At 45.0% G+C, this 27,934-nt stretch overlaps 1 protein-coding gene across 1 annotated transcript in view; it reads right to left on the minus strand.

Moving 5' to 3' along the window:
* Positions 1 to 5,722: 5,722 nt before the first annotated feature.
* Positions 5,723 to 27,934, minus strand: part of HTATSF1 (HIV-1 Tat specific factor 1) — a 35,491-nt gene continuing 13,279 nt past the window's right edge. The window contains exons 5-9 of the mRNA XM_066581821.1: positions 25,806 to 25,969; positions 21,949 to 22,045; positions 17,918 to 18,007; positions 17,698 to 17,835; positions 5,723 to 11,152 (exon numbers count right to left, since the gene is read on the minus strand). Coding sequence (XP_066437918.1) covers positions 10,865 to 11,152; positions 17,698 to 17,835; positions 17,918 to 18,007; positions 21,949 to 22,045; positions 25,806 to 25,969 — 777 coding nt within the window. The 3' untranslated portion in view covers positions 5,723 to 10,864. The remainder of the gene's footprint in view (positions 11,153 to 17,697; positions 17,836 to 17,917; positions 18,008 to 21,948; positions 22,046 to 25,805; positions 25,970 to 27,934) is intronic.

The following is a 27,934-nucleotide window of genomic DNA, read 5'->3' on the forward strand; positions in this document are numbered from 1 at the left end:
GGGTCACACTGGTATTTCGGAGGTCCTTTTTTTTTGGAACAGCTTCCAATGCATTCAAAAAGCATCAGTCCTAATGATGTTGAGCCAACCAAACCAGTAGCACCGTGTTTTGGGTCAAACTTTGCTAAATGTTTGCTTTGGTATAAACCTGAACTGAGCTTTTCGCAAAGTTCTAGCCGAAACAGGCTTCTACTGGTTTTGGTACACTCAACACTGAACACTGGTGTTTAACACTGTCTAAGAGCCATAATACTCTCAGAGTGTTGCAGAGGGCTTTTATGGCTCCCAGACAATGTTATACGCCAGTTTTAGGGATTTGGTGAACTTCTGTTTCAATTCGAATGAATATGGATTAAACTGAACTTTTTGCAATAGTTCGGTAAATCGGCTAAATTTTTCAAAAGTTTATTCATCACTAATCTTAATATATATGTGTGTTGTCATGCTATTCTGTTCAGAAGGGGATGAATGAGCAGAAGGCTTTACGGTAACAAAGCTAATGCCCTTTGCTTCATAGTACTCCGTGTGCCACTGTATGTTGTTCTATGCAGTGCCATACTATGGGGTCAATCTCACTAGAAACAAGGCTACCAGAGGAGAATAGAGCCAAAATACTGCATCCGATGGAGTCTCCATAAAGAACAAGAAGAAACCATCTCATATGCGTACTCCCCTCCTCCGACTCCAGAGCATGGACAGACCTTGGCAAGACCAATGAAGACATAAAAGCGAAGAAATATCCATCTAACAGGAATGAGGATAAAATTGCAAATTCTTCATTCAAGCTTCATAGTCTCTGCAAATGCAATCCAAATAACACCCTATCCTGTTAAAACACACTCAGCGCTCTTAGTCATGACATAGTCATACATGGACTGCACCATTATTTGTTTGTCTGTTGGCTACATACAGAATCCAATGGAAAAAAAAATCGTAGGGGTACAGGAGAGGCCATATAGACTTTTTCACATCTCTGTAGTATTTGGAAGTAGTATAGAGCCTTGAAGGGGTTATCTCGTGAAAATAATGTATTACCTATCCACAGGATGTATGATAGATGATTGATTGCTAGGGGTCCAACAATGGTACATCCAAAGTTTGCTGGATGAATGGGGTGGCAATGCACATGCATGACCACTACTCCATTATCTATGGAGACAGCTTAGTGCAGTGTTCAACCATCTCCATCAGCCCCATAGAAGTGAATGGAGCAGTGGTCAATCATGGGTATGGCCACTCCATTCATTGGACAGACGCAAGGTGCACTGTTCTCATGATCGCAAGGGGTTCCAGCAGTCAGACCACCAGCGATCGATCATTTGGTACCTATCCATATGAGAGGTGATAGATTATTTTCATTGGCTAGTCCTTCTAATAGATCCATGAGGTCTAATAGAAGAGACTAGCCAATGAAAATGTCATTGTGTAAGGAGGTCTAAACCCGGTGATCACCAAATGAAAGTGCCATGATGTTTCATTAAGAAGCGCGGCCCCTTTAGTGTTTATCCAGACAGAGGCAGGTCCGTACTCGTACTGTAGCTCAATCCCTTTCACAGGAGTTCAACCCCCACCCATCCCAAATTCACAGTTCAGGGTGTTTTCACAGAAAATCCCTTTACTTCCTTCTTCAAATGAGAATCAATCGGCTCGTCTAATAGGGGCACTAGAGTAGGGTGTGTAATAACATAATAAACTCGCCTATTAAATGTGCCATTCACATGCCCGCTACAGTGGTGAGGCTGCCATGTTCGGCCCGTGACCACTCAGGCTAGAAGAACAGAGAGATGGGCAGAGAAATTAATCATCGAAGAAACCCCATAGGGAGGAGCAAACCGCTAATAAATCACATATTTGTGTTGTCAGAAAAGGCACTAATTGCTGTTATTAAAATGGGAGACAGATGCCAGACGTCAGCAACCATCCAAAGTATCGCCTTATTGTCTTACACATTCATTGGGCAGTTAGGTGGTTAATTGCAATGCAATCAATGGCTTATAAGGCATTCTGGAATTCCTGCTCGTTTACTGTTAGTTTCCTCAAATTACATAACTAATTAGTGCAAACATCAAGAGAGTCAAACTGAGTATTCAGCATGACTGAGAGAGTAAAAATAGACTTCAATCATATGCTGAGATTAGTCATTAGCAAAGCATCATCTGAATGCTACTACGATGCTGGACACTATCCAGGTTACATGGAAGTGACGATCGCTAGGATGTATCCGCCAGACATTGAATACGGAGAGATTCCAGGTTAGGTTACACAACGCGGCAGTCACTGACAGCTGTAATTTAGGGATTTGCACTTGGTAATGACACCCTAAAGGTGATCTACACCCAGGAGCGTACGCCGGGCTGCTTGATTAACTCAGAAATATTCCGCTTGGAATCCTAAGTATCTTCCTAATATTTCCAAACTTCCTATATAAAGGGAAAATTGAAACTTGACCTAAAATATAAGATTCCTTATTAGATTTACCATTAGTTTTACCTACAGATGTAGCAAATAGAGATGAGCGAGCACCAAAATGCTCGAGTGCTCGTTACTCAAGTCGAACTTTCAGTGATGCTCGAGAGTTCATTTCGAGTAACGAACCCCATTGAAGTCAATGGGCGACTCAAGCATTTTTGTATATGACTGGTGCTCCGCTAAGGTTTTCATTTGTGAAAATCTTAGCAAATCACCAAAGTCATGTAAAAAACACAGAAATGGATAGGGCAGGCGAGGAGCAACATGCAGGGCTGCATTTCGGGCTCTGAGGTCTCACTATTAAGCCACAATAGTGGCAAGAGTGAGACCCCCCCCCACACACACACACACACTGTCAGCATAAAGATCGTTCTCCTCTGCCACAGCTGTAACAGCTGTGGCAGAGAAGAACGATGTTAGCCCATTGAATTCAATGGAGCCGGCAATACAGCCGGCTCCATTGAAAGCAATGGGCTGCCGGCGAGCGTGGGATGAATTTTCGGGAAGGGCTTAAAAATATAAGCCCTTCCCTGAAAATCATCCAAAACTGTGTAAAAATTAGAAAAAAAAATATACTCACCTTGTCCCGGCAGACGGAGTTCAGCCGCGTCCGGCCGGCAGTTCTCCTGAACTGCTGTGAGTAGTATTCAGCAGCCGGGGATTTAAAATCCCCGCCTGCTGAATGAGCTGCTTCTGATTGGTCCCAGCCTCACCAATCAGAGGCAGCTCTCACTCACCCATTCATGAATTCATGAATGGGTGAGTGAGTGCTGCCTCTGATTTGGCTCAGCGCAGGGACCAATCAGGGGCAGCTCTCAGCTGTCATTCAGGAGAACTGCCGGCCGGCCGCGGCTGAACTCCGTCTGCCGGGACAAGGTGAGTATAGATTTTTTTTAAATTTTTACACAGTTTTGGATGATTTTCAGGGAAGGGCTTATATTTTTAAGCTCTTCCCGAAAATTCATCCCGCGCTCGCCGGCAGCCCATTGCTTTCAATGGAGCCGGCTGTATTGCCGGCTCCATTGAATTCAATGGGCTAACATCGTTCTTCTCTGCTGTTACAGCTGTGGCAGAGGAGAACAATCTTTATGCTGACAGTGCGGGGGGGGGGGGGGGGGGGGTCTCACTCTTGCCACTATTGTGGCTTAATAGTGAGACCTCGGAGCCCGAAATGCAGCCCTGCATGTTGCTCCTCACCTGCCCTATCCATTTCTGTGTTTTTTACATGTCTTTGGTGATTTGCTAGAATTTTCACAAATGAAAACCTTAGCGGAGCACCAGTCATATACAAAAATGCTCGAGTCGCCCATTGACTTCAATGGGGTTCATTACTCGAAACGAGCTCTCGCGCATCACTGAAAGTTCGACTCCAGTAACGAGCACTCGAGCACTTTGGTGCTCGCTCATCTCTAGTGTCCAATTACTTTTGGTAGGATGGTGTTCCATAGTCCCACTCTTCTTACAGTTTATTTATCAGTCTTAAACCTCATTTGCCACTTTTCTTCCCCAACTGATCCAGATCCATTTGCAGCCACATTCTGTCCTCTCTTGTGTTAATTACTTTACATAGTTTTGTATCATCTGCAAATATTGATATTTTACTGTGCAATCCTTCTACCAGGTCATTAAAAATATATTACAAAGAATAGAGCCCACTACTGCCCCTTGTGGTCCCCACTAGTAACGGTGACCCAATCAGAGCATGTACTAGTAATCCGATGGCATACACTGGTGCCCGGGCCTGCTATGGCCTTTGATCGCTATGATGAGCGACAACGCTTTGCAGTACAGAAGCTCTTATGGTTTAAGTCCCCTATTTGATATTATCCCATCTGTAGCGACCTCTAAAGTAGATTGAACACTATTTAGAGTGTACAGGAAAAGCATTTAAAAACTAAAATTAGGTGGAATGCAAAACATCAAAACTGGCCAATGTCTAGCTAAAAAAAAAATCTAGACTGCTGCTAGTCATTGGCTACATGTACACAGGCGATGTGAATGTAGCCAAAGACAAGCATCGTCCAAATGTTCCAAAAATAGTCCAACCGAGAGAAAGTGAACAATAGATATGAGCGAGCATGCTCGTCCGAGCTTGATGTTCAATCTAGCATTAGCATACTCAGGGAGAGAGAGGGGGAAACATCCCCTATGGGTCACCTTGAAAAATGCTTAATTCCCCAATGACTTCAATGGGGTTCGTTACTCGAAACGAGCTGTAGCGCATTACGAAACGTTCGACTCGAGTAACGAGCACTCGAGCATTTTGGTGCTCGCTCATCTCTAGTGAACAATAATCGTTCCGTCTGAAAGGGCCTTTAGATAGGTGCTCAGCTCCGTCCTGATACAACCTAGCAGGTCTTTGTGTTCAGCAGCCATTTCCATTCCCCATTGATTTCCCAGACAAACGAGCGGTTAGAAATGACGATAGGTGTACAGTTAGCGATTTACTCTACTGTATAGATTGGGTTTTCTATTTAATTTTTTTTATTTCTCAGACAACCCCTTTAAGTACGGTGGAGGTTCTGTTATGGTCTTGAGAAGTTTTACGTGTCATGGTCTGTCTGTTGGTTGAAGGGCCAAGAACCATGAACACGGAGGCGTACCCTGACATTCTAGACAGTAATGTGCTGCTGACAATGTGAGAATACTCTAGGAATGGTCGGCCATACTTCCAACAACACAACGTGCCTTGTTGGAAATCCAACGCTGGTTTACGTTGGTTTGAGGATATGGATGTTCCACAATTGAACTGGCTGCAGTCCCGACCTGAACCCTTCTGAACATCTTGGGAACGAACTGGAACATCGGGTCAGGAAATAGGACCAGCATCTGTTTTCTTTTGAGAACACACCAAATGTTTGCAGGTGAATGGAGGGAAATACATGCTGAAGTGTATCAGAGGCTAGTAGAAAGTATGTCATGGAGAGTATCCGGTCATTGGGGCCAAAGCAGCCCCACGAAGTATTAATATATGTAGATAACTACTACTTTTGATTCTTGCTCAGGTGTCCAGTTACTTTTGGCCGGATTGTGTATACTCTAATGTGTTAGAACCAGTTTACTGAAGAGTGGGAGTATATTCTAGGAGAGCCCACCCTCAGCGAACTGAACCTAGTAGGGATGTACATTGAACTCCAACATGCAAAATCCATGATACTGAGAAACAGGTTGTTGATCACATGAATACATGAAGTCACTGCAATGTATATTGGGGTGTGAGCCAAGCCTTTAGGATATAAACCAAGCACACAACTTAAAAGTCAGCAGTTTATTTTGCTCTGTTCAGTAAACCACGGGCCAGAGGCTCCCAAATAAAAACAAAAGGTTCGTTTTTGGTTCCGAGCTCCTTTCCCATAAAACAGGAAGCGCAAACTCCTTCCAGTCCGACAGCGAACAAATAATGATGAGTCAGCAGCAGGACATAAAGAAGTCTTCCATAAAGTTACATTATAGCCATTATACTCCAATATCTAGTTTTCGGTTTTCTCATCGCAATAGACACAACCCACACATTTAACCAAACTGTTACAGGTTAGGGTATACAGATGACTGTGTATACAAAATATTAGTTCCTCTTCATTCTAGGCATCTGTTATACAAAGTGTATATGCAATAGGTTGAAAATTAGAGGGGGGGTCCACTTTCTGATATGCATATAGTTATAAGAGCATTGAGACCAGGCTTTCTACGCGTTCCAAGAAGACTATACCATGGGACGCTTAATGCCCCATATGTATAATAGTCAAACATGTCCATCTCAGCGGACCGGCTGACTAGCTTAAAGCCCCCCCCTCATACACATTAGACAAGTTGTCCGAACCCAGTTTGGGCAGGACCAGCCAACTGTCAGATCATGAACAGTCAGCTCAACTAAGTGGTTAGGTATATGGGAGAATCGGTAGCAACAACTGTATTGTTCTACCGACAGCTGCTGAAGTTGTATGAGAGCCTCCCGATACTCCCTGTACAGAGGATGGCAGGGAAAAGGTGGATTGGGTATGTTGAATTTCAACAGCAGATCCTTTTGTTCTTGGGGGAGATAAGCAGTCGCCGTAGGTGTCTCTCGATGGTTTACTCAACTCTACCCAATCAGAGCACATTTATAAAGGAAAGGTGGTACAAGAAATGATGTAGTCCAAAGAGCAGTGAAGGTGAATGGACATCCTCTACTGCATGTACCCAAATCTTGCAGGCCTAGTCCAAAAGTTATACGTAATTCTTGAAATCATAAGTCTCCATATTTAGGCCTTTTGTATGGCTATTGGCGGATTTTAACTGATTGAGCTCCAATTGCTGTCTAAGGGGCAGAATCCTTGCTAAAACCCACATTTAACACATGTGGATTTTGATGCAGATCCACATCAGCATCCACAGTGGATTTTCCTATTATATGTGAACACACCCTAAAGTAAACCTGAGCTGGATGAGATTGTGTGGACTGCAGTTGGCCCTCAAGAGTTAAAATCTATCAGCAGCACTACATAAAAAAACCTGTGCAGCCCAGGCCTTAAGAGTATCCCCCAAAAGCAACTTTTAGCACCTGTCTAGAGGAATGATGTGGTGGGGTGCATATGCAAGCGCCACTTCATTGTCTCCTCCTTATTAAGGGGGATGCAGTGAACCCACAGTCAGGAGAGAGGGACACAGGACCCTTGTTTTTTGATCAATGGGGGTGGGGTCGTAGTAGCGATGTGCATAGGTGAGAAGTCAAGCATGATACCAGTGCTTCTTCCAAAGTAGCTCGCACTTGAGACTCCAATTTACAAAAATATAGTCAGGGCCATAAGGTTCAGATACATTACTGATCAGCATAGTTTCTTTGCGAGAGCTCTCAGCTCAAGGACCCTTTACTAAAGGCTCTACTCTAACATATCAGACCCATACACATATATAATGTAGCGTACGTCTGTTTACTGCTCCCATAGTACAAACAAGCAGAAAAACAAAAATACTTCAAATAAAAAGCCTACAAAATATTTTGATGAATTTAAGTTTATGAACTGGTCTAAGAAAAAACCTAAAATCACACAACTGACACTTAAAGCACAAACAATCCCTTTCTTAACTTCAAAAAGACAGACTACGTCTATAACCATCATACTAAAAATGAGAGCGATACAAACGGGTTCATCCAGTTATGGGGCTGCTGGCAAATTCTCATAAGGTCTCTTTACTGCCGACTTGATTTGCTACGTGGGCTTCAGATTGGGTTTGGTTACAAGGTTTAAAAAAAATAATCAAGAATATTTTACCCAATTTAACTCAATTAACTTCCTTTTTGCAACACGGAGGAGTAAAATGTGGATCTCCGGTTGAGATATTAGGGCAGATCAATTATATTCTGATGCCGAGAAGTGTGACAACAATTAGCAAACAGATAAGATGCTTTGACACACGGGCGCCCCATGTAAAAGTCAGTGCAGCACTCTTAGGCCGCCTGCACACGGGCGGAAATCCCGCGGCGGTATTTCCCGCGGGATTTCCGCCACTGAAAGTTTGCATAGGAGTGCATTACAATACGCACTCCTATGCAGACGGCATGTCCTATTTTTGTGTGGGGCTCGCACTCACCCGGCCGCCGGCTCCGGTCTGCGCATGCGCCGGCTGCGCGGCAGCCGGCACATGAAAGAGCCGGGGCCGCCAGGTGCGGGTGAGTACGCGCTCGTCCCTGCAGGCTCTCGGGTCGGGTCCCGCAGCGAGAATTCTCGCTGCCGGATCCGACCCGCTCGTCTGCAGGCGGCCTTATAATTTCCCCAGTAAGTAGTATAATCCAAAATACTTTCCACCCTGCTATAGAGACTGATGCAAGATGATATATATACTTCTACATACTGGTAACTTCTTGTGGGTCTCCTGTTTCTTGTAATCTTCATGGCCAACACTACCGTGCATCCAGTCCAAGAGATAGAAGACGGAGAAAGCAGTCCTAGACACGGTATGTCCAGGCTGATGGGCAAGACTGTCTTAGGGGAACAAGGCAATTATCTCAACGAGCTTTTACATTTCTCCACTCCAGAGGGGATTTCCACCTCTAGTTCTATTCCAGCATGTGGAATTGTCCACAATTCGGGAAAGTGGTTGGAGCCATTTCTGGTAAAAAAAAAAAACCAAAAAACACTCTTGTCCATGGACTGTGTCTTGTCTTGGAGCTTACATTCATTCAAGGAAGACTACAGCTAGAAGAGACCGATAAAAGGTAAACAGGACATAATCCTGCATTCCCATTATGTGTCAGCCTGCAGTATGTTCTGCCTGTTCCTGAAGTACACAGACCTGTAGAAATCCTGCACAGAACACCAGGGATATTCTCCCATTGAAGAGGGGGCCGGCTTCACCAAGGGGGCAGGGCTTAATCTTTTTGTCCTGCTGCAGAAGATGTAGAAGGGGGGGAGGCTCCGGCTGCAGGCAGCTGTATCTCAGCCATGCACAGGACTGTGAGGGAGGGCATGGCCGAGCCCCAGAAATACATACAGAAGGTTTTTTTAAAAATATTTCTCAGTTTTAATTGCAATAAGACAAAACAGTTAAAAAAAATAGAGGAGCAGATAAAGGGTGGAAGTGGTGTGTTATGGATTTCCTGTGTTCCTTTAAATGATGATGAGCTGAAATATGAAGGAAAAACAAAAATAAAAAAGACAGTCCACAGAGCATGTGTTAAAGGTGGGTTTTAGCAAGGAAAAAAAATTCTAATCCTGAAAACCCCTTTAATTTAGAAGTAAAAAAAAAAAAATTAATTCAGGAAAGAATTTATCAAAGCAAAAATAGTGTTAAAAAGCTGCAGATCTTGGTGCAGGCTTCTTTTGTACAAAAAGAAAGTGATTTTCAGTTTTGTGCCATTCACAGCAATTTTAAAGGAAAGTGGGTGGGGTTTAGCAAGAGGGGGGGGGGCTGTATTCACCTTAACTTGACAGATTTGCTATAATTTATGCTGGAAACTGGTGTAAACTATATCAGAAATGTTCTCTGACTCCGAGCTGGCATAAATTTACTTTTTTGGCTCAATTGACAAGGCAAGATGCACCCTATGTATTAAAAAGAGGTTCCCCAAATTGTATTTTAATACTCATCTATCTATAGAATAGGTGATAAAAGTTTGCTTGGTGATGGGGGGAGGGGAGGAGTGGGGTTTCACAACTAGAGCTCCCAATAATCCAAAGAATGGTGCTCCCATTTCCCCCCTCAGTGTGGGCTCACTTCACCATTCCTCCTCCTGCGCAGTGATGCAGAGATCACGAAATGTGCAAGACCGCTCCATTCATTTCATTGGGGCTGATGAATATAGCGCAGTACAAGAGTGCTTGGCTATCTGTGGCCGTTCCATGGAAGATAAATGGAGACGCACTGCACATGCTTGCCCAACACTCCATTCATCCTCTTCCTGTAGGGGGTGCAGAGAAAGAGGCATAGTACCCCGTTTCTCGGGATTAGTTGGAGTCTCAGTGGTGACCCCCGGAGCTAGATAATAAAAGTAAATTTTGGGAACACTCCATTAAGTGGTTTGCATCTCCTAATGGATTTAGTACATCCTCCTCCAGCGAGATTCATACTTAGACTGGCATATAAAACGATGGCCTTCAGAAATTCTCCCCTAAGGCCGGCTGCACATGACCGGGCCAGATTCTGCATGTGGGAGCCCCCAGCGGAATCAGACCCTGTGCCCAGCCGGCATCTGCGCGTACCTGTCCTCCTTTTTCTGTACCGCGGATGGTCCACACGGAGCATGCTGCGATTTTTCCTCCGCAATTAGAAAGTGGCAGTTGATTTCCGCTCGTGGGCAGGAAAACCCGCTTTTCCACAGCATGCTATGGGTGGTATTTGCTGCGGAATCCGGAGTCGGATGCCCGCTCCGCATTCTGCAATGCAAATCCGTTTGTGTGCAGGCGGCCTGAATATATACATAAATGTTATAGCAGTGTTTTCTAGTGGCATGGGGAGTATTGTGCTTAACAAGTGAATGTGCGCTCCAACCACTATATAATATATGGTTTTATGCTCTGGTTTCTGACCACCACAAGCCCACCAGGACTGCTTTCTATATATTATTTAGTGGGATTGGTTATTGCCATCCCCAAATACAATTTTACTGTGAACAACTTACCCCAAAATGGACCATCCAATACATTAATAAAAAGGTGGCCCATTCATTGTGGAAATGTGGTAGTTGCGGTACAAAGGGACAAGCCATCATAAAACCAAAAAGGTGAAAATCCCTTCAAGAGCATTTTTGTAACATAACTAGACCTGCTCTATGAAGGGGGGGGGGGGGGCAATGTAATAATTAAGCAAAATGAATCAGATAGATATAAAATTAGCCAAATCTCAGAATGTATTACACCAAAATCACCCTAAAAGTAACTGACACAGCTACAGGCAGCAAGCTCAAAAACGTCACGCTCTACGACTGTCCTTCGCCATCCTCGTCATCACTGTTGCCGATACTGCTGTCTGTGGATGCAGCATCGTTCTCGGCCCGCTCGGCCTCCTGCTTGTCTTGCTGTTTTACACTGTCCTTATCGGATGCCGGTTCTGTTCTGTTGTCCTCTTTGTTTTCAGACTGTCCATTATTTACTGAAATTGGCGACTTTTCCTCACTCGCATTCTCAGAAGCTTTTTGCCGATCGCCGTGTAGGAAGGTATCCCAGCCCTTGAGCCGCTCTTCTCTTTCTCGAGAAGTCTCTTCAATCTGTTTCAAGAAGAATTTAATAACCAATAGTCAGAAAACCTTGCGTTACAGCTTATTAGACAACCAATGCAGTAATCATTGCGCATTACCCTAAATAATACCGATCCTAAAGAACTGTTCAGGCGTCAGATAGGATCTACATGCCCATAGACACTAGGATCTACATGCCCATAGACACTAGGATCTACATGCCCATAGACACTAGGATCTACATGCCCATAGACACTAGGATCTACATGCCCATAGACACTAGGATCTACATGCCCATAGACACTAGGATCTACATGCCCATAGACACTAGGATCTACATGCCCATAGACACTAGGATCTACATGCCCATAGACACTAGGATCTACATGCCCATAGACACTAGGATCTACATGCCCATAGACATTAGGATCTACATGCCCATAGACATTAGGATCTACATGCCCATAGACATTAGGATCTACAAGCCCATAGACATTAGGATCTACATGCCCATAGACATTAGGATCTACATGCCCATAGACATTAGGATCTACATGCCCATAGACATTAGGATCTACATGCCCATAGACATTAGGATCTACATGCCCATAGACATTAGGATCTACATGCCCATAGACATTAGGATCTACATGCCCATAGACATTAGGATCTACATGCCCATAGACATTAGGATCTACATGCCCATAGACATTAGGATCTACATGCCCATAGACATTAGGATCTACATGCCCATAGACATTAGGATCTACAAGCCCATAGACATTAGGATCTACAAGCCCATAGACATTAGGATCTACAAGCCCATAGACATTAGGATCTACATGCCCATAGACATTAGGATCTACATGCCCATAGACATTAGGATCTACATGCCCATAGACATTAGGATCTACATGCCCATAGACATTAGGATCTACATGCCCATAGACATTAGGATCTACAAGCCCATAGACATTAGGATCTACATGCCCATAGACATTAGGATCTACATGCCCATAGACATTAGGATCTACATGCCCATAGACATTAGGATCTACATGCCCATAGACATTAGGATCTACATGCCCATAGACATTAGGATCTACATGCCCATAGACATTAGGATCTACATGCCCATAGACATTAGGATCTACATGCCCATAGACATTAGGATCTACAAGCCCATAGACATTAGGATCTACATGCCCATAGACATTAGGATCTACATGCCCATAGACATTAGGATCTACATGCCCATAGACATTAGGATCTACATGCCCATAGACATTAGGATCTACATGCCCATAGACATTAGGATCTACATGCCCATAGACATTAGGATCTACATGCCCATAGACATTAGGATCTACATGCCCATAGACATTAGGATCTACATGCCCATAGACATTAGGATCTACATGCCCATAGACATTAGATCAAGGGGGTCCAACCGGCAGCCCAGATTGGCTATGAATGCAGTCCATAAGGGAGCTTCCGCTCACAGACAGGCTCATACGGATGATGGGGCAGTGGGCGAGTTCTGTGACAGCCTAACTTACACTTGTGCTTTCTTAACACGAATGTCAATAGAACTTTCGAATGTTTAAAAAAAAAACGCATCGCAAGTTTGTGCGTTGTGATTTTTGTGCGATGCGTTTTTAACATTAGAAAGTCCCATTGACATCTGCATTAAAAAAAAAAAACGAAAAACCCAAGTGTGTGGGAGCCCTAACTCACAAAGTCACTCCAGGTCGGGCATGCGCTAGCAATTCTCCTTCCTGTCCTCCTGAGTCCTAACTGCTCCTATCCAATATCGATGTGAAGACCACTTAGAAATGGGCCCATAGCCGCAAACTGCATGTAAGCTTGGACAGGTTTCTGTGTCCAGACTTGCATGGAGAAATATGTAATGACTCCAGTCAGGAGTCCATAAGGCATGGCAGTGGGGGAGATTGGAGGACTGAGGAGAAGTTGAGCAAATCCTCATTTTTTTTCACTCCTATTCTGGAGGGGGAAAAAAACCATATGGGACAATCAGAGAGCAAATGGGTTCTCTGTTTGATGGGGGGGTTGCTACATGAACAAAAATCCATGTTACCTCTCCCCTGGGACTAGGGGATATACTGGAGAATCACAGATTCTCTTTGCTATCACTGGTCTCCCCATCTACTCTGCACACCCACTCAAAAACAACAACTGTAAGTTCAGTTTTCCTGACCCCACTTCAAACGGCTGTAGCCCCCTTCCTGTAAGAGCTACCAGCATAGCAAGAATCTTTGAAAAGACACCATAAACAATGCTTTGAAAAGCATGTAGGTAGCAGTGATAGAACTGGACTTACAACCATCTAAGGCCGCCTGCAAATGGCCGGGTCGGATCCTGCTGCGAGAATTCTCGCAGCGGGATCCGACCCATGCCCCTGCAGTGACCAGTGTGGCTCACCTTCTTCCACGTCTTCTCCCCCCCCCCCCCCCCGTGATGTGCCAGCTGCCGCCCAGCCGGAGTATGCGCAGAGCGGAGCCGCCGCGTTGGAAATGACATTTCTGAGCGGTTCTCTGCGAGACCCGCATAGAAATAGAACATGTCGCAATTTATTTTCCGCGTGCGTTTTGCTTTGTAATGCAATCCTAGGCGGGCACGGGTGGAAATTCTGCGGGAAATCCCGCCCGTGTACAGGGCGCCTAAAGCAGATCGAGCTCTGTTCAGCCAAAACTGTAATGTCACTTTCCTACAGAACAAACGGAGCTCGTCCTAAACTGTTGGCGGGATTAAGAATGATCACAGACCGAAAATGCTTATAGGCCCACTGAGTTCAGTGGAGCCATGGCCATTCATTTAGGATATTAGTGGTGTTCCCATTTATCCGCCCCCGCTAACATTGCTTTCTGATTACAGAAACTGGAGAGCCCCTTTATGGAGTAAATAAATACATGTGACCTACTTCCTTAGTATCTTGTCCTGGACAACTAGTACTGCTGATGTGTTATATCTCAGGACAGGCGCAGAGTACGGCACAGGTTAGTTTACGAATTGACTAACAGGCCAATTCCAGGAGGCTGAATCAGCTTTGACAGAGTCTTATAAAACATTCCTGCATCTATGAAATCACAGCCACATGAATGGAGCGCTGCAAAGAGTGAATGACACTCAGCGGAGCGGGGAGGATAATTACAGGTTATTATGAATGGTTAGGAGTACAACATACGATGACATAGCTATAGAAGCAGCTCAACAGAAAACAACCTACCTCTGTAACACAAGAGTTGGAGATCAGGTATATTCAGTAACAGCACAACTATATGCCGATGGCCAACTAGGACACTCAGAACAACACGGAGAAGACTTACTCTTTATTACTTGGGCTCCAACAGTACATGGGTATTTTAGGGCATTAACCCCTTGAGTGGCGGGTTTCCTACCACCCTGTCGTGCCCACCAGGGCAGGTTTTTTAAAATGGTCTAATCATTGAATTTCAACAAATTTTGTAGTTGCGTCTCAAGAGCCATAACTTTTTCATTTTTCCATTGACATGGCCATATAAGGGCTTGCTTTTTGCGGGACAAGTTGTGATTTTTTAAACAGGGGGGAGGAAAAAAAGGGGCCATGTCATTAAGGGGTTAAATAATGTATTAACTTCCTTCTCTGGGTCATTATGACGCATGGATACCACATGTGTGATTTTATGTTTGATTTTTTACAAAGTAAAGGGAGACAAGTGTTTTTATTTTTTTTTTATATAATTTTTTAACTTTTTTTTTTTTTTTAATTTTTTTTTTTGTCCCTTTAGGGGACTTCCACAGGGACCCATCAGGACCCCTGATCACATTCCGGGGGTCCGATGGTGACAGCCCTTTACATGCTGCAGTGACAGCCCTTTATATGCTGCAGTCACATAGACTGCAGCATGTAAAGGGTTAACACAGCAGAGATCGGAGGTTTTCTCTGATCTCTGCTGTAAGAGCTAGTACCTAGCTGTCCTCTGACAGCCCAGCACCAGCTCTCCCTGCCACAGAGACCATCGACTTGCTTCTGACAAGCCGATGGTCTCTATGGCAACCTGTAAACAAAGCAGGAGGTTGCCGACATATCGGCAATATCTTCTGCTGGTTTTTCAAAGCCCTTGCACTGCTCTGTGTGGGTCTGTGCAGGCAGAGCACACTGTCACAGCTTGTGGCATTGTGCTCTGCAGCTCCCATAGTGATACATGGCCCGGAAATCTTCCGGGCTTTATCGCTATGGGCAGTGGAGCTCGTCCCGGAAAATTTCCGGGCGTGCCACTCAAGGGGTTAAAGGAGTTCCACGCTATTAATAAAGTGGATTAAAAGGGAGTCTGTCAGCTGGAACATGCTGTCCGAACTGCAGGCCTGATGTTATAGACCAGGAGGAGCCGAGCAGGTTGATATATAGGTTTATGGGGAAAGATTCAACATAAAAGGCCCATTCAGACAACGATTATTGCTCAAAAGGGGTCTTTCAAGCGACAATCGATGTGTCATTTACAGCGGAAGATGATCAGTCAATTGTTGAGCGATCCCCTTGCACTGCGAGCGGAGGATGCAGAAGACAAGCGGGATGGCCACACTTGTCTTCTACATTCAGCTGTTCCCTGCACCAAGTGCCCGGCAGATATAGAAGACAAGCAGCGTGTCCCCGCTTGTCTTATGCATTTAGCGGTTCCCCGCTCCAAGTGTCTGGCTGTTATACAGCCAAGCGCTCCGAGCGAACACTGCAGAAGACAAGAGGGGTGTCCCCGCTAGTCTTCTGCATCCAGCTGTTCTCTCCTCGGAGCACCAGGCTGTTAAACAGCTGAGCACTCCGTGCGGGGTATGGAGAATGCAGCTGGACCGCTCTGTTCTTCATACCCAGCCTGTCATCAGTGAGCGGGATACAGCTGAAACAATAGTATCAGCTGTAGCCCGCTGTGAATCCCTGATAAGGCTCATTGTCGGCATGCAGAAAGATGACGATGAGCGACGGCTTAACGAAAACTGCACAATGTCAGTGCAGTTAGACAACGATTATCACTCAAAAGCCGTCTTTTGAGGGATAATCTTGTCTAAATGGGCCTTAAGTTGTGTTTTAGTCGTTTACATCTCTGCACATTCTAATGTGAACAGTCCAATGGGCGGAGCCATCAGTGACTGACAGCTGTGTGTATATGACTGGGCATACAATGGTAGCTGCCAGTCACTAATAGCTCCGCCCATTGGACTGTTCACCTCAGAATGTGCAGAGCTATAAATGAATAAAACACAAGTTATACTGAATCTTTCCCTATAAAACTATATATCACCCTGCTCAGCATCTCCTGCTTTATGACATCCTACCTGCAGTTTAGACCGCGTGTGGGAGCTGACAGACTCCCTTCAAATAGTGCTAGGACAGGTAAAACTCAAACTTTATAAGACATGCCCTATGAATTTCTGCATTAGGGCCAGGGTGGGCGTCATTACTGCTATAAGCATGGGTAATGCTAGATAAATACAGTGAAAATATTTTAATCTAAAATCTAATAATCCAGAAACTTTGATAAGTCTGGTTGCTGGGACTCTCACCAAGAGCAGAGTTCCCCAATTGTTCTGCAATGAAGGCAGTGGTAGTCATAGATACACACTGCCGCTCTATTCATTTAAATAGAACCACCACAGATCGGAGTTCAGGTCCTTGGATATCTCTGGTGGTCCCACTGAAAGGAATGGCGTGCACGTGCAACCACCGCTGCCTTCACTGTGGGACGCTCTGGACTTCCCTTCTTAGGATCCTGTGGAAAACTTTTTTTCATGGAACAACCCCTTAAAAGGGGCCTTCCAGGCAAATACTATTGTCGACCTACCGTCAGGACAGGTCATCAATAGAGGACTGTCTGGAGTCCACTGCTTGGGACCCCAACTGATCGGGTGCCCACTTCTAGCACTGGAAAACACAGGAGTACAGAGCGGAAGCTGTTACCTCCGACACCCATATAGTAGCTGGCGCTGGTAATTAAAGTCACAGCTGTCACTGATTTTAATAAGACCCCAGTCTGCAATTACCAGCATTGGCCACTATACAGGGGGTCAGAGCTAACCGCTTTCACTCAGTATGTTGTGGTACTGACAGCAGGCGCCGGATCAGCTGGGGTTCCGAACGGTGGACCCCAACCGATCAACAATTGATGACTTTTCCTGAGGATAGGACATCAATAGCATTTGCCTGGAAAACCCCTGTAATTGTCTCATTGATCCTCATTCTCAATGGCCAGTGTATGATCACATCAGCTGCTCTGCTTGCTTAGCTACTGGCATATGTACTGACCTACACCAATCCATCTAATGAGCCGGACCCCACCTTACATTAGCATCCCCACATTGACTTTGACGATGCTTTTTGAAAGAAGGCAGGTAGGGAGAACTAACAAGTAGTCTGAGTTGTGAAGTATGAATAAGCCCTCCGGGTATTTTCTTGCATCGGCTCATTTGGCTGTTTGTGGGACCAATTAACATTAGTAGGTTGTGCAATGAGAGATCTTTGCGGAGAGGCCTGTTCAAGTTACAGTTTCCCATCCAATGATATAAAATGTGACGTTGTTCGATACCTGATAATCTGTTACTCCATCCCATGCATCGACAACCAGCTGCCGGCCACCAAACCATCTCCCATTTAGAGCCAGTATACACGCATCACTTTCTTCTGTCTCTTTAAATGATACAGATGCGACTCCATCCGGATGGCGCTTAGAAAAGACAAAGACGAAAAGTGGTGAAGAAAACCGATACTATCCAAGTGTCGGCGGGTGCGTCACCCCAAATACCTACATCAAATATAAGAACTTTCTTCACTTGCCCGAACTTTTCACATTCTGAGCGGAGATCTTCACGGATTTCATTCAGCACAAGAGGATCCTCCTGCAAGGAGAGGTATTGAGGATTAGCGAGAACCAATTGTGAGATGTCGAATGGGGGTAACAATCATCCCAACGCTCTGACCTGAGGGAGCGTTCACACACAGCATATTTTAGTGCACTATATAGTGTCGGTTTGGATGCGTTTTCTGCGGTTGATCCACAGCGCGGTACGGCTCCATTCATCTTCAATGGGATTGCTGGAGATAGCCAAGTGCTTGTACTCAGCAATTCCAGTCAACTCCATTAAAAGGAATGGATAATGCACAGCCACCACTGCATTCAATCTGATGTCACTGCAGGTGGGAACTGGGACCCCCATTCTTGTGTACATTGGGAGTCTCAGAGGTGAGACCCCCACCACACTTATCACCTATAGGATAGGTGCTAAAAATCTATTTTGGCGCAACCCCTTTAACATAAGTTACCCCCTTTTCCCCAGGATAGGGGTTACTAGCTGAGTGATGAGGGTCTGACCAATGGGACAACAATGATGGTCCCGAATGATTGAGTGATGATCACACATGCGCATCCCAGCTCCATTTATTTCAGCAGGACTGACCGAGTTCATGCGCTCGGCTATCACAAACAGTCCCGTTGCAACACAAGAAGCAGCAGCGTGCATGCTCTAAAGCGGCTCCATTCCTGCGGGGACCTCCGTTGTTGGGACCAGTGGTGGGACCCGATTGATCGGCTAGTTATCTCCTGTCCTGGTGGGACAATCCCTTAATCCTCTGTAGGAAACATTGTACATGATCAGCACAGTTCGTAAGCTGCCATTGTGTAACGACAGGAGCTCCTTGAGTAAAATCTAGTGTAATCAAGGTAAGAGAGCGACACGTTTCAGAAACATGGTCCGATAATAATCAGCAAGGTTTAAAATAAAATGCATCACATCCCTCGTGTCATCGTTATCGTATGGCTCTATGGCAAGGATTACATCTAAAAGAAACTAACTAGGATAAAGCAAAACTCTGCCAACTTCTAAGAGGTTCCCATAAACCCTTCCAGTCATGTAATAAGTGTGATGCCGGTGTAGGCAATGATAATCACGCAGGACCGAGGCTCCGATTGGCTCGATTGGTTATTATAGACATAACTGCCGTCTACCTGATTGTTGTCAGCAGCGCAGCAAGAACTGAAGGCTGAGGATGGCGCCCTACCCACATTCCACAGGGTCGTAAAATATACAGCAATCTGGTCCGACTGGTACGTGCAAATCCAGAAAGCCAGTCCGTTTGTCATCAGGCAAAGCATTTTTCTTAATGAAAGACATGGCCCATGCCCCAATTAATGCAAATATCCTAATTAGTGGGTATGATGCAGTGATTAATTAATGCAAATACCCCAATAATTAGTGGGCACACTGCACTGATTTCCGTATATGGACCCATGTACACACTATATGAGAATACAGCTGGTGTATTCGCTGCTCTCACCTCCCCCAGGAGCGCCGGCTCCCCTGAAGGGCTCAGCTATTTTTGGTTATTGAAGACGCACAGGTTTTTTTTTTTCCGCTCTTCCATCACCACATTCTGACAGCTATAACTTTTTAATTTCTCAGTTTGACGCGATTGTACGGGGACTTGTATTTTGGACCACAAGCTCTACTTTTTATGGCACCCTTTCTAGGAACATATAATGTACTGAAAAACTTTTTGCGTGAAACTGAAAAAAAAAAAAAAAAAAAAAATCCAGCGATCACAAAATAGTTTTTTGGGCTTTGTTTTTTATTGTGGGGCATATATGGTAACTTTATTCTGTCGGAGAACAGCACTTTGTCAAGTATTTATTCTGTCTGTTACAGCCTTTACCACATGGAGAAGCCGAATGCCTGCAGGAGGGTATAGCTAGGAAGAGGAGTTAACACTTCTTATGCTTAGTGCCACCTCTTAGTGGCAGAAGCTATACCCAAGGTCCTGCGGTGTCCCCCAATGACAGACAAGAAATAGAATGGCAATTTTATACTCCATAAATACATTTGTTTGGAGATATATATATATATATACATACACATACAAAAAATTGGGGGGGGGGGGGGGGGATTGCTAAATGGCCCAAACTTTACTAACACATTACTAGAATTTCATTCAGAGCCTAAACTTATAATCTATGTAAAAGTAATAGTTATATAGTACTAACCAAGATAAAGGCAAAGTAGGCAACCAAAGCAGACATCATATGGAGCCGTCCAATACGACCTCTCCAGGCTGCTAGTACTGGATGTGGGGGAGATCTGGCCATAACATCGAATTTCCTTTGGGACTTGGAAATGCAATTCACTGATAGCTGACAAGCTACAGTGCAATACTTCAGTGTACTACACTGTAGTGTATGTCTGTCTGTCAGTATTACACCGACAGGCATCCTATTCAGTCATCTGTCAGCTCCCAATAGGCTCGCACATGGCTAACATGGAGATCTTCCTCTGCCACTGCAACCAAACTTCTCACTACAAATTGCATTGTGAGGGCACTAACCCCTTAGATGTGGCATTTGCTATTGACCACAGCATCCAAAGGGTTAAACAACCAGAAGTGAAGTTCACTCAAATCCTAGCCATTGCAATACAGTGTCAGCTGCAACATATAGCAGACATCTGCTGCTGAAGGTACGGGCATGGCTCTTGTGGCAGTGCCACCCTGTGGTGCATATTTACAGCAGATTGCCAAAGGGTTTTCCAGGACTATAATACTGATGACCTATCCTCAAAATAGGTCAACAATATCACATTGATGGGGTTCCACTGCTTGTGACCGCACCGATCAGCTTATTAAGAGTTCCCAGTGACCTCTTCTCAGACATACAAAGTATTGTTCATTGGCACATGGCATGATAGTAGCTCATTCCCATTCAAGTGAATGGGACTAGGTTGCTACACCAGGCAAAGCTTGGTATGGACTGGCGCTCATCCAAAGGCCAAAGTCACTTCAAACAGCTGATCAGTGGGAGCTCCGAGCAGCTGACTTATTAAGGACCTATCCTAAGAAAAGGTCAGCCATATGTTAGCCTTTAGAGCTTTCTTTTATAGTTAAAGGGAACCTGTCACCTGCCTGAAGCACCAGAAATGAACTTATGATGCTGTTAGGGCAGATAACAGGGTGAAGTATTTTTCCGGCTTCTTGGTTCCCACCTGTAACGTCCGTGTCGGCCAAAAATCTGACTCTTCTCAGGGTCTTGATCGCACGCCCTTATACAACTCTAAAGGAGAGTGCGCGCATGGGACTCTGAAAAGTCAGATTTTCAGCTGGTATGTGGACTTCACAGGCGGGCACTACAGGAAGTGGGCGAGTAGGAAAAATACAGCACCCGACTCCCCGTCACCTGCCATAACAGCACCATAAGCTAGTTTATAATGCTTTAGGCAGGCGACAGGTTCCCTTTAAGAAAATGCATGAAGCGTAGCTACCCTATGTGAACTCAGTGGGGATCAGTGCATTTTCCGATTGCCGTCACAATTCTCAGCACACAAAAACAGCAAGAGCCACAAGTGCACCACCAATGGGAGGTTTTGACTCCGTAATCACCTTCCCTTTGACACACATTTGGTAATACTGAAGACTATCAAAAAAAAAAAATTATATATATATATATATATATATATATATATATATATATATATATACACACATATACATATATACACACATATACATATATACACACACACACATACATACATACATAGTATTGTGCATTGAGAAATAAAATAAAATTCTAAGAATTCCTCCTGTGGATACAAAGTTAGTAATTAAAATGACCCTTCTCCATTACATACAACACTTATCATTCTTCTTATGTTACCATCAGACAGAACTGCTAAAGCAACAGCGACCCCTACAGGCCGCAGGGACAACATCAGCAAGAACGAATACAACTCCATTAAAGACCAGGGAGTGAGCGACTGTGTGAGCCTGAGGTTTGCCTCCCGAAATAATTTCTCACCTCGAAGTCATTGGGATGGAACATATTTTTGATGATGATAACCCTCTCAAAACGCTTCCTTGAATCGTTTTTCTTCTCCGGCCTCCAATCCAGTTGTCTGGAAAAGAAGAAACAATTGAGTGACTAAAGGCTGCAAACCAAGAAAACGAGAGGATTTAAAATAAGAGAGAGAGAGAAAGGAGCAATTCTGTGCAGGACTGCAGATTCTCCAAGAAGTATCAGAACTATACTTAAAGGGATTGCCCATGACTTTTACTATTGATGACCTATCCTTAGGTCAAGTCATCGATAGCTGATCGGCTGGGGTCCACTGCTTGGGATCCTCATCGATCAGCTATTGATAACTTGATGGGCAGGCCTGTTGTCAACATTACAGCAGCCCAAGTCGGTAGTGCATGCACAGCTACCATTGAACTCATTGCAATACCAACCCAGGCCATTGCAATAAGGATAGCACTATCTGCTTCCAGTGCTGTCCACACTGATGACGGCCCAGCAAACAGCATATCAGCGAGGATCCCAAGCAGTGGACCCCGTCATTCAAGTATTGATGACCGATCTGAAGGATAGCACAGAACTGCGAGAAATATTGGTCTCCAGCCAGAACCGTTCAAGATCACAAAATATTATATAGAGAATTCATAGACGTTTTATGCTATAATATAAAACATACCTTTTATTTCAATCATGTAAATAATAATGTAAAATAATTTATACCAGAGCCGGTTATGCCCCATTTTGTCTCCTAGATACTAATCTATTGATGAAACATGTGGGGCACCCATCCTGACAAGGACGACTCTACCCAGAACCTAGATCCTAATCATCCTATTACTTCCTAATGTCAGAGACAACTGAGAAAAGGAGGAAGAAAGACAGGGGGTTGGAAAAGTTTAGATACCCACACACCACAGCAAAATATGAAAGATTTCTTCTTGGTGACATTTATAAATAATATCCAGGATCCATTATATCTTTCTTATAGAAGTTAGATCCATCACTGCTTTAACGCGATCCTCCTGCTGTTTATGGGCTCATGTCCATGGGCAGGTTTGAATTCCGGAATCTGCATTGGGGCACCCGCGCGGATGATCCAGAGTTCAAGCCGCCCATAGACAATCATGGGCGCCCGCGGCTTAACTCACCCCTTGCCGGACTCCGCCTGGCAAGTGTTCAAAAGAAAAATTAGTCTCCGTTGCATCCCATGTGACGTGCAAGAGTGGCTCAGGTCCCATTACACACACACACTTTGTCGACGCTGTCGGGGTCTGGCAGGTCTTGCGGCGTGGGATCCCAGCTCTGTACTGAAGATCTTTCAGCCGGCAGTGATTTAAAAATCGCCGCTGGCTGAAAGCGCTGTGTTTGATTGGCTGATTGCTCAGCCAATCACAGGCAGCGCTCAGCCATACTGGTGTGCCAAAAGAAGAGTTGAGGGACCTAATATATGAAGGATCCAGAGGTGGCTATACAATGCACCACAAGTACCTCCCCAGAGCTGCCGCTGAGCTGTAGTCCACTCCTCTTCTCTCCAACATAGAGAATACATGTGAACAGCCATATGCAGACAAGCATATTCTGTCCAGATAGTTGGAGGCCACAGAGAATGGCACTATGGGCCGCATGTAGAGCCACCCCAGTTTTACAAAACATAAGCAGAATGATTAAGAAATCCTGCTGGGACAAACCCTTTAATGCTATACGATGAACGATCACTGCATTAGGAACACCTACTCAATAGTAGGTTGGTCCACGTTTTTAGGCGATCACGACTTTTTGAAATCAGGCAACAGATTCCACAAGGTGACGAACATCCTCTATACTCAACTCCAGCCATTCCCGCTGCAGTAGCTCCGTTAGGTGGTGCAAATGATGTGGATAAGTGGCAGCAGATCTCATAGACCTTACCAGCATATCCCAAACATGTTTAATGGGGTTACAAGTCTGGTATGTTTGGGGCCAAGGCAGTGTGGAAAATTGTCATGTTTCTCCAACCACTCCATACTGATCCAAGCTTAATGCCCCCGAGTGTCACCCTGTTGAAAGATGGCAGTGTGGTTGTGGAAGACTTCCTGAAGATATGGGTACAGATGGTTAGCTAACAGGAACCTGTAGTGTTCACTATTCAAGGATTGTAGGAATCCACTCCCCAGACCATGACACTGCTGCCACCAATCTGTTGAACCCCAACACTACACCCATGGGATACAGCTTCATGCCGTTTACACCAGATGCAGACAACTATCTATATGGTTCAGCAAGAAGAGGGACCATCACTCCAAACAACTTTCTGCCATGTGTTTAAGGTCCATTGATGCCTTTCCTGGGCCCATGTAAGGAGTTAACGTTGATGCAGGGTCATCAAGAACACTCAACGTTTTTCAGCTATTGAACCCCAATTGACGCAATTGGTCATTTTTTGTATTGCTGGGTCAGTTGATCTACAGTGGGACGTTGTTGCTCAGATACCTTATGTGCTACCAGACACTTACCTGTAGGATACACCACACATGGCATGCTGCTATGTGATCTTTTATTGGATGTCTGTCCATAGTTCAAGCAAAATACTTTCCCCCCCCCCCCGCCCCCACCTCCAGGAACTAACAGTCTGCTCATGGCCAAAGTTACTCAAATCACCATGTTTACTCGTGACTGCAGAATATTGCCTTCTACCGCACAGAGGAGAGGTCAGCATTTGAGAGCAGATTGCGTTGCGGCCATCAAATGGTACCATGTTGCTGATCACAAGAAGTTCCAGACCAGTGATGCTTAAAGGGGTTGTCCCGCGCCGAAACGGGTTTTTTTTTTTTTCAATAGGCCCCCCGTTCGGCGCGAGACAAACCCGATGCAGGGGTAAAAAAAAAAACAAAAAAACGTTTAGTACTTGCCCGAATCCCCGCGCTGCGGCGACTTCTTCCTTACCTTAGCAAGATGGCCGCCGGGATCTTCACCCACGATGCACCGCTGGTCTTTTCCCATGGTGCACCGTGGGCTCTGTGCGGTCCATTGCCGATTCCAGCCTCCTGATTGGCTGGAATCGGCACACCTGACGGGGCGGAGCTACGAGGACCAGCTCTCCGGCACGAGCGGCCCCATTCACCAGGGAGAAGACCGGACTGCGCAAGCGCGTCTAATCGGGCGATTAGACGCTGAAATTAGACGGCACCATGGAGACGAGGACGCTAGCAACGGAACAGGTAAGTGAATAACTTCTGTATGGCTCATAATTAATGCACAATGTACATTACAAAGTGCATTAATATGGCCATACAGAAGTGTATAACCCCACTTGCTTTCGCGGGACAACCCCTTTAAGGCCTCCTGCACACTGCAGATTCCACATGCAGAATCCGGCCATGGGAGTAGCGGCATCTGCGTGTACTTGGTTGCTTTCACGTTTATCTGTACTTCGGATAGTCCGCAGGGCGAGCTGTTGGACGTGCGCAGTACAGATTTATTTTTTTAAACTACTGCTTTTCCCACGTCATTGCCTAGCGATGACGCGGAATCCACGACCTTTCCACAATGTCATTGCGGACGAGCCGCGGATCGGGCAACTTCCATTGACTTCAAGCGAAGCAGTCTGCGCAGATTCCACGCAAAAAATGGAGCATGCTGCGATTTCTTTCTTTGCTTGCAGAAACCTCAGTTGGTTTTTCGCAAGTGTGCAGGAAGAATCAATTACCCAAAGCATGCTATGGGCGGTAATGTGCTGCGGATCCATGGTGCAGACGCCCGTCAAGGGTTCCGCAGCAAATATCCACCCGTGAGCAGGCGGCCTAATGCAGTGATCGTTCAGTGTAACAGATACTACAATCCAAGAACAGACAGGCTGTATCCAGCGGCGGGCAGCTACATACTTTTGCTGGAGAGACATCTTCTTCCTGTAGTCCTTACATTTCTTCTTCTTCTTGGTTGCATCATACTCTCCTTTCAACTGGAATTTAGCATTTTCAACATGAAGTTTGTACCCCCTGATATCATACTCATCGAGAAGCTTCAGAGCTAGCGGAACAGATTCTCTCTGCAGGTATAAATGAACATAAGCGACATGCGTTACCCCTTGTTTTCAGATTACAAGGACACTCGCAGATTTAGACAATGGAAAACAAAAAAAAAAAGTCATATTAAACAGAAGGGTTAAAGGGGTTCTGACATCAAAAAAAAAAAAAAAAAATTGTACTCACCTTGCCTGGCCTGGCCCGATCGCCAGGCATGTCCCCTCCAGCCGGCATCTTCTTCTGTGCCTTTAAAGCAGAGCAGGAGCGGTCAAAAAGACCGCTTCCTGCTCTGGTCCGTCCGGCACTTCCGAGGTGAACGGACGGACCGCCCACAACAAGCACGTCACAAGCAGTGCTTGCTGTGGGCGGCACGTCCGTCCGGCTGAACTCCGGAGTGCTGCGCATGCGCAGTGGAGACGCAGCCCGTCCTGACTCCTGTCAGAGGGCACCTCTCCACTGCGCATGCGCGCGATCCCGGAGCGGCGCGGCTCATGCAGACAGAAGAGGAGGAACAGCGCCTGCCGGGAGATGACCCCCCCGATGTCAACAACAACAGAAGACAAGGTAAGTATTATCTTTTTATGCTTTAGCAGCCATTAAACCGTGGGTTCCCTGGGTCCATTAGGCAGACCAGGGAACAATGGCTGCTAAAGCATAAAAACATTATTTGTGTCAGAACCCCTTTAATATCACCATTCTTGGTGTTTGAGAGTAGAAAAGGGGGAGATTTATTGGAAGGGGTTATATATGTTCTTTGGTGGCCCAGTGTAAATAAGCAGTTTACACACGAGTGTATAGGAGGGTATATTAAAAAGGGTTCATATCTCATTCGGTGGTAGGCCAGTGAAAAGTCTGCGTGGCTGATGAGCCGTATATCTGGATGGAACGGCGGTCACGCATGCACAGAGCTGCACCATTCATTTTCAACTGGACTGCAGAGATAGCCAAGGGCTTGCAATCAGCTATGAAATGAATGGACAGGTGTGCATGCGCGATCGCTGCTCCAATCAATCTGATGTTACTGCGAGTGAGTGCCGCAACCTCGCAGTGATGAGAAGTGGGTGACACAGACCCCCCCATTGTCAGGATCGATTTAGATCTGGTTTAGAGCAGTAAGACCTCACCGATTAGACTTTTATCAGCTATCCAGCATATAGGCTATCCAAAAATAATTTTTGGTGCAATCCCTTTAACCCTTTCCAATCCGATTTTGGATTCAGGGTTTCCTAAAAGGTTTTCTCTTTTTGCTGTTATACAACGGTGCCATCTGCTGGCTAAAGTCATTGTGTGTGCGCCGGAGAGGCTCCGACAGCAGAGTGTCTGGCAATAGATGGTAAGAATACCCTGTCGGACATCTTCTGACATTGGAGCTGTACAAGCCTCAATCAGAATGTAGAAAGACGTCAGATAGTGGATTAGAAAGGGTTAAATGTAGAAGAACAACCTTTTTATAAAACCAGAGCACAGATAACTGTGTCAATACTGTACAGAAAGAATAAAAGGCTCCATACATACTACCTTAATTCATTAGATTTTGCCTGCAGGGTAAAATTAGGGAATTTGCAAACTGTCCCTTTAACCCCTTAAGGACCAGGTTGTTTTGTACCTTAAGGACCAGACACTTTTTAGGGATTTTACCCATGTGGCGATTTTACTGCTCCCTTTTTTTTCCTTTAGCTACCAAAATTATTTTTGCTGCGTTTTTTTTCCGTGACATATAGGACTATTTTTTTAATATCTTTTTCACTGACTTTTTTTTTCCGTTTTTTAGTTTTATTGGGGGTAAAATGCTAAAAAAATTATTTTTTTAACATTTATAGTTTTTAAAAAAATTATTTTTATATTTACACTAAAATAAAGTATGGAAACGGGTTCCTCTATTTGTTTCGGACGTTTTGATATATAGTATATATGGTTTTGGTTTACAGGGCGCATACGGGGACGGTTTTTGTTGGCGTCTGCTTTGTGTTATTCTCTTTCTTTTGTAT

The sequence above is a fragment of the Eleutherodactylus coqui genome, chromosome 10 (assembly GCF_035609145.1).
Source record: "Eleutherodactylus coqui strain aEleCoq1 chromosome 10, aEleCoq1.hap1, whole genome shotgun sequence".
NCBI classification, from domain to species: Eukaryota; Metazoa; Chordata; class Amphibia; order Anura; family Eleutherodactylidae; genus Eleutherodactylus; species Eleutherodactylus coqui.